The sequence below is a fragment of the Phascolarctos cinereus genome, unplaced genomic scaffold (assembly GCF_003287225.1).
Source record: "Phascolarctos cinereus isolate Bilbo 61053 unplaced genomic scaffold, phaCin_HiC Scaffold_5;HRSCAF=322, whole genome shotgun sequence".
Classification (NCBI taxonomy): domain Eukaryota; kingdom Metazoa; phylum Chordata; class Mammalia; order Diprotodontia; family Phascolarctidae; genus Phascolarctos; species Phascolarctos cinereus.
The window spans coordinates 41383711-41391457 of NW_027555958.1; the positions used below are offsets into that span (position 1 = coordinate 41383711).

General features: G+C 42.6%; 1 protein-coding gene across 1 annotated transcript in view; it reads left to right on the forward strand.

Moving 5' to 3' along the window:
• Nucleotides 1-1913, forward strand: part of LOC110221176 (C-C motif chemokine 4-like) — a 2156-nt gene extending 243 nt beyond the window's left edge. The window contains exons 2-3 of the mRNA XM_021005576.2: nt 526-640; nt 1065-1913. Of these exons, the coding sequence (XP_020861235.1) occupies nt 526-640; nt 1065-1167 (218 nt within the window). The 3' untranslated portion in view covers nt 1168-1913. The remainder of the gene's footprint in view (nt 1-525; nt 641-1064) is intronic.
• Nucleotides 1914-7747: the final 5834 nt, after the last annotated feature.

Here is a 7747-nt window from a genome sequence, read left to right on the forward strand (position 1 = left end):
ATCATAGGGATCTGATGAGGGTGTGGAGGGGGAGGACTGGAAAGGAGGATGTAGGAACAAGGAGGCTTTCTATGAATTTTGGACTTAAAAGCATTAATATGCCCTTGGCAGCCTATGCTGGTTAACATGTAAGTTCAAGGCAGGAGAAGAAAGCAGAAAGGACACTAGTCTGGGTTCTAGTCCAACCAGGTTCTAGTTCTGGCTTTGACAGTAAATACCCATGGGATCTCCAGCAAGTGGATTCCTCTCTAAAAGAGAGGAATAAGATGGGTAGATCTCTGACATTCCCTCTAGGTCTCATTTTTCAGGTTTTCCCCATAAGGCAGAAAATAGCAGGTCTGACTCTCCTCCAGGCACAATGAGAATCATACCTGGTACTGGAAAGAACCAGGGTAGGGAGACATGAAGAATCCCATCTCCAGTGTGCCTGATGGAAAACATGTTCCTGAGGTAATGTCAGCACTGAAAGAATGTGTAGTGTGAATGTGTGGCTGCACGAATTTCAGGCATCTCTTTCCTTTACAGTGAGCTCCAGCTCTCCTGTCCCCTGCTGCACCTCTCATGCGATGAAAAAGATCCCCAGAAAATTTGTGATAGACTATTATGAGACCAGCAGCCTGTGTCCCCAGCCAGCTGTGGTGTGAGTATCTACCTACTGAGAATCCTCAGAGGGGTGAGATGATAGAGAAAATGAAGACTTTGGGCCATCAGGCAGCTCAGGGGAAACTGTAGATAAAAGAGAGAGTGGTAGCCCATGTGGTTCCATGCCCAAGTCTGGCTCTCCAGGCAGCAAGATGGGAGCAACTCCCTCCAACAGGGTGGGATAAATGGAAGCTATAAGAATTTGAGGCCAAGAAGGAGGCTGAGATAATCTCTCCTGGGGTTGTCTCTAGAAAGAGACAGATGGACTCAATGGACCTGATAGAGGTTTCAGAAGGTGGGAGAGTGGTTCCTTAATGCTTTCCAGAAATCTATGGGAAGTTGGCAAGAGGGGGAGAGACCTTTCCTTCATCTCTAGCTGAAAAGATTCTTGGTCTCTTATCTCCTCTCCTTTCACTCTACAGGTTCAAGACCAAAAAGGGACGGCTAATGTGTGCCAACCCCAGTGATGATTGGGTTCAGAAGTACGTGGATGACCTGCAGCGGCTGAGGGCCTCACAGGCCTAGGACGATGAATCTTAAAAATGCTTTAAACTCATAAATAAAACCAAAAGCTGGTTTTATGAGGGAAAAAACAACAAAATGGATCCAAATTACCAGTATCAAAAATGAAAAGGGTGAATGCACCACCAAAGAAGACAAAATTAAAACAATATTATTAGGAGCTAGTTTGCCCAATTATATGTTGATAAATCTGACAATCTAAGTGAAATAGATTAATATTTGCAAAAATATACATTTTATTAATCTCTCCTTTGATTTTCATTTTGGTGTTTAATTAGAGATTTTAAATTCGTTCCTTTTCTAGCTTTTTAAATTGCATGCCCAATTTACTGATCTGCTCTTTCTCTATTGATTTAAGCATTTAGAGATTTAAATTTTCCCCTAAGTACTGCTTTGGCTGCATCCCACAAATTTTGTTGTTTTCTTATTGTTGTAATTCTCCTTAATGAAATTTTAAATTGTTTCTGTGATTTGTTCTTTGACCCATTCATTCTTTAGGCCAGTTAGTTTTTAATCTGTGTTTCCATGACACTTTATTGAATTTCATTTTTATTGCATTATGGTCTAAAAAGAATGCATTTTATATTTCTGCTTTTCTGCATTTGTTTGTGAGATTGTTATGCCCTAATATATGTGCTCAATTTTTTTTTATTAAGGTGCAATATATAGCTGAGAAAAAGTATATTCCTTTTTATTCCCATTCAGTTTTCTTTGGTGGTCTAATAAATCTGACTGTTTGAAAAATTTTATTCATTTCTTAATTTGTTATTTATTTTATGGTTAGATTTATCTAGTTCTGAGAGGGAAAAGTTGAGGTTCCCCACTAACTTTTCCTTTAAGTATTTGGATGCTATGCATATGTTTAGTATTGGTATTACTTCATTGTCTATGGTACCTTCACGCAAGATGTAGTTTCCCTGCTTATATCTTTTAATTGGGTCTATTTTTCCTTTTGCTTTGTCTAAAATCATGACTGCTACTCCTTTTTTACCTTTTGACTTCAGTTGAAGCATAATAGATTCAGCTCCAGCCCCTTGTTTTCACTCTGTGTGTCTTTCTGTTTCATGTAAACAGCATATTGTTGTATTCTGATTTCTAATCCACTCTACTATCTGCTTCCATTTTATGGGTGAGTTCATCCCATTCACTTTCACAGTTATAATTACTAATTGTGTATTTTCTTCCATCCTATTTCCTCCCCCCTTTCCCCCTACCCCCCATTTATCCTTCTCTCTCTCTTTTTACCCTGTCCCTTCTCAAAAGTCTATTTTGCTTCTGACCACTACCTCCATTAATTTACCTTTCCTGGGGTGATATTTTCTGGGCTTTCAGAGGTTAATAAGGGATGGTGAGAGAGACTTATTTCTTACTTCACCATCTTGGCTCCCAGAGAGTGCCCTCAGCTTAACATCAGCAGCAGTCCTCAGAGGCAGCTGCAACAGTAGCAGCAGGTTTGAGGGTTTTCAGCCCAGACACAGTAAGTGGGTCAGACAAGTGGTCAGAAAGAGATTACAGAGGACCTCAGGCTAGCACTGGGCACAGGACCATATTGTATTGTCCTTATTCTGTCCTATTCTGGGTCTCAGTTCTAGGGCAAGGAGGAGCACTAATGCTTGTGACCACAGGGAGCAGTAGACCTGGTCACAGTTCCAGGGCCAAGAGAAATGCTAGTACTTGTGACTACAGGGAAGCAAGTTCCCTTCCTGGATAAGGACAAGAGCACAGGCCAGGAGAGTAATCATCAGGACTGCAATGACCACACCTCTCCTTAGATCATGCCACCTTGGAAACACCAAAAACTTACAGATCCCAGAACAAAATCTGAAAACTGCAGCTCAAAAAAACCTGAAGCTTGAGACAATGCCCTCTTCACCCTAGGAGCAGAGCCCAGCTTTACCATAAAATAGGTCAAGAAATAGGCTGAGAAAAGAGCAAAAAACAAAGAGAGAGAGAGAGAGAGAGACAGAGAGACAGAGACAGAGACAGAGGGGGAGACAGAGACAGAGGGGGAGAGAGAGAGAGAGAGACAGAGAGGCAGGGAGAGAGGGAGAGAGAGAGACAGAGAGAGGGAGACAGGGGGGAGAGAGAGACAGAGGGAGAGAGAGTCAGACAGAGAGACAGAGAGGAAGAGAGAGAGAGGAAGAGAGAAAGAGAGAGAGAGAGAGAGAGAGAGAGAGAGAGAGAGAGAGAGAGAGAGAGAGAACCTGAACATAGAAATCTATTATGAGTGACAAGGAAGATCAAGACACAAACCCAGAAAAGAAGACAATGTCAAAACAGCTACAAGCAAAGCCTCAAAAAGGTGAATTGTACAGAAGCCCAACAAGAATTCTTGGAATAAGAAGAGCTTTAAAAGGATTTTTAAAACCAAATAAGAGAGATAGAGGAAAAATTGGGAAAAGAAATGAGAGAATTATGAAAGTAGAGTCAACACCTTGGTAAAAAGAGACAAAAAAAATACTGAATAAAATAACACTTTGAAAAACAGAATTAGCCAAATGGCAAAAGGGATAAAAAAAAAATTTTTTTTCACTGAAGAGAACTCATGAATGTTGGAACACTGAGTCTTGTCTCTTACCCATTATATTACTTTCTGTACCCCAGTTCAACAATGCTTCCTACTCTATTGTGTTGTTTGGCATACTGTTATAACATCTAGAATAGTTCTTGTTATTCTGCTGTTTGATGCACTCACTGTATTAAAGCAGAACAATGAGAACTCCATATTTTGGACCTACTAGAGCAATCAGTCATGCTTCTTGTTATCAGATGCAAAATCAAGATACTAGAATGAATAGATATAGAGCATGCTTCAAACAATTGGATTTGGAAGTACAAAGGGGGGAATTACTGAAGCATATTATGTTTCTCCTTTTTATTTTAATTAAAATATTAATAAAAGGAGCCAAGATGGCAGAGTAGAGACAAGAATTCATCAGAACTCTCCCAACATTCCTTTCCAAACAAGTTTAAAATAACACTTCAAATCAAATTCTGGAGTGATAGTTCAAACAAAAGTTCATGATGAGACACTTTTCTAGCTTAAAACAACTTGGGAGGTCATCAAGACATGTTTATGACACCAAGGTGGGGGCAGATCAGTAGCAGCCTGGAGTGCCCTCAGTTTACAGGTAATTTTTGTCCTTCCTTTTCCAAGCTATCTACTCTCTCTTGCATACCTCTCATTTCTTTTCCCTATTTTTCTTCTACCTCTCTTATTTGACTTTTAAAATCCTTCTTGAGCTCTTCCAAGAAGGCTTTTTTGTCTTCAGACCAGTTCATACTCCCTTTTGAGATTTCAGATGTGAGTTTGTTGACAATGTTGTCCTCTTCTGAATTTTTGCCTTGATCTTCACTGTCCCCATAATAGGAATCTATGGTACATTTCTTTTGCTCAGGGTGTTTCCTTATTTCCTGGCCTTTTAAAAAAATTGAGCTCTCCTGCTGGGAATCAAGGGGCACTGACCCAAGCTTCTTGTGCTGGGAGCCCGGGGCCTGCTTACTGGCTTTGTGAGTTGGGCCCTCAGATGCTGGCAGTTGGAGGCTGAAGGGTTCTGGCAGCTTGCCTGGTGTTGGCCTGGAATCAACAACACTGGAACTCTAGGGGTAGGGATGAGAATCTGGCCCCTGGAGCTTGCCTGCTCACCTGGGGCTTTCGCTTTCTTTGGCTCCTTGCAGATGGATGTTTTGCTGCTGCAGAATGTCTCTCTGCCCAGGGCTTTGCCCCTTGGAGCTGTACTTCCCAGAATATTGCTGAGGCACTGGGAGACTTGGTTGAAGGAGAACACCATGGTACGAGGTGGTTTTCCAAGCCAGTTTCCACTTGTTCCCTTGCCCGTACTGAGGCAGTAGGGGGTCCTGGTGTTGGTGTTTCTCCCCCTGCTGAGGTGGGGCTCTCCACTAGCATGCTAAGACCTCTCCCATTGTGTACTGCTCTCCCTCCCCCAGGGAGGGCCTTTGCTGTTAATCCCTCAAGCTTCCTGGGCTACAGCACTGCTGCACCTTCTGAATTTAAAGATTGATTCTTTTAATACAGACATAGCTCTCTTTTGTAAATACACTGTTTAATCTAACAAATCTTACCAAGTAATATCCTCATCTCGAGTCTGTTTCCATCAATCCAAACCTCATCCCTACACCAATGACTCCCAAATCTGTACATAAATCCCTCATCCATCTTCCTAATTCCAGTTATGGCTCTTCACCTGCCTGCTGAACATCTCCATGTGCATGTCCTATTGGTATCTCAAACTCAACATGTTTAAAACAGAACTCATTATTTCTCCCTAAATTCTGCCTTCCCCTGAACTTTTCTTCTTCTGTTAAATGGCCCTTCTTCCTTCCTGTTAGCCAGGTTTGTAACCTCAGAGTTACCTGTGACTCTTTCCCCTTCCTCACCCCTATATCCAATCAGTTCTAAGTCTTGTTGGTTCTTCCTCCATAACACCTTTGGTGTCCACTCCCTTCACTCTACCTACACAGTCAACACTCTAGCTCAGGCTTTTCTCAATTCTACCTTCATTTCTGTAACAGACTTCTAACATTTCTCTTTCTCCAGTTTCCGTCCTCTTTAATTATTCTGCACAGAAGCAAAAATAACCTTCCTAAAGTACTGGTCTAACCATGTTGCTCCCTTGCTCAAAAACTTGAATGACTCCTTTTGTCCCTAAGATAAAATAAAAGCTCCTTAGTGTGGTATTTAAGGCTTTCCACAATCTGATTCCTGCCTATCTATCCAGTCTTATTTTTGAATATATGAATGAATAGCTATACTAATTAATTTAGAAGTATTTATTATACCCCTACTAGGTGCACAGCACTGTGCTAAGTGCTGGGGATGCGGAGTGGTGACAGTCTCAGTTCTCCAGCAGCTCATGCTCTAGTATGGAGAGAAAACACATAGGTTTCAGCTGCAAGTCAGGTGTCAATGTCCCAGAATCTTTAGAAAAAGCAGATGACAATTTCTCTTCTTACTGTCACTTCCACTAACATAATCCTATCAGCATCTGATATTGAACTGCTTGACTGTACCAAGGACATAAGTGGCTAGAACTCACTGTCCTGGGTCAACACTAGTCATGGCTATTACAGAAGCAGTGCTGAGCTGCATCTCTATCGTAGTTCCTTACTGGGATAAGGGCTGTGGAGGCTGAGCTGGAAGCAGGATCAGTGGTCTGGAGGCTGATGTCACTCCCAGGGTTACAGGGTTTTCCTGCCCACCGGTGTTAATAGATTTTTATATAGTACTCCTAGCCACTCTATCAATAAGATGCTCCATCTCTTGGCTTTGGGTATTCCCCACATGGCTGGAATTCTCTTCCTCCTCTGCTCCAACTATTGACCTCTCTGGCTTCCTTAAATCCCAACTAAAATCCCACTTCCTACAGGAAGCCTTTCCCAACCCCTTTTAATTCCAGTGCCTTCCCTCTGTTAATTATTTCCTATTTATCCTGTGTACAGTTTTTTTTTGGGGGGGGTGTATGATTGCATGTTATCTCTTCCATTAGATTGTAAGCTCCTTGAAAGCATCTCACCCCAGTTCCATGTAATTAACAGACAGATTAGGTTTTATAAAGGAATATTTATTTCAAAGGTATAATAAAAATTAACTTCCCTCCAAATACCTGGGGGTCATAATCTTCCCTATACTACTTCAATCTCTGGGGATGGGAGGGGAAGGAAAGGGAATCAGGTTTACAGCTCAGTTCCTACGTACCCATAGTCCCACGAAGTGCCAAGGCAACTCCTTCCCTTTTTCTGGGACCCTGGCCTCATAGGACTTCACTGCTGGGCTGGTTGCAATATCTGCCTTGGAATCCTGGGTTTCTAGGTCCTCATGGCTGGAGTTACCATGTCTGGGACTCCACTCCCTGCACCTAGAACTGAAAAAAGACAAATAAGACAATGCCAAAGACCCAAGTTTGTTTCTTGGGGCCACATGGCCTGAGGAAGTGGGGGGAGAGAGAGAGAGAGAGAGAAGAGAGAGAGAGAGAGAGAGAGAGAGAGAGAGAGAGAGAGAGAGAGAGAGAGAGAGAGAGAGGAGGGGCTGTTCCCAATCCCTCACAGGTCAATGCAGAATGTCTGCATGTGTTCTAGTCTGGCTGATTCCCAGAAGAAGATCTCCAGAGTTTCCCATGTGGGTCCCCCAATCTTAGGTTATCTGGGTATGTGCCAAATTCCCTGGTACCCACTGAATAGATGTAAAGTAATCTGAGAGGGGAAGGCACTAGAAGCTGGGGAGACTAGAACAGGCCTCCTGCAGAAGTGGGAATGTGAACTGGTCTTGAAGAACGCCGAGAGGCAGAGGGGAGGAGGGAAAGGATGCCAGGCATGGGGGACAGCCAGAGCAGAGGCAGAAAGATGGGATAGTGCTGTGTATGAGAAACAGCAAGGGGACCAATGTCACTATACCACAGAGTATGTGCAAGGGAGTAAAGAAGACTGGAGAGGTAGGAAGGGGCCAGGCTGTAAAGAGTTATAAATGCAAAATAGCACATTTTACGTTTGATTTCCAAGGTAATAGGGAGCCGCTGTGGTTTGTTGAGGTTAGTGAGGGAGGTAACATCTTTCCAAGCTCCATTCA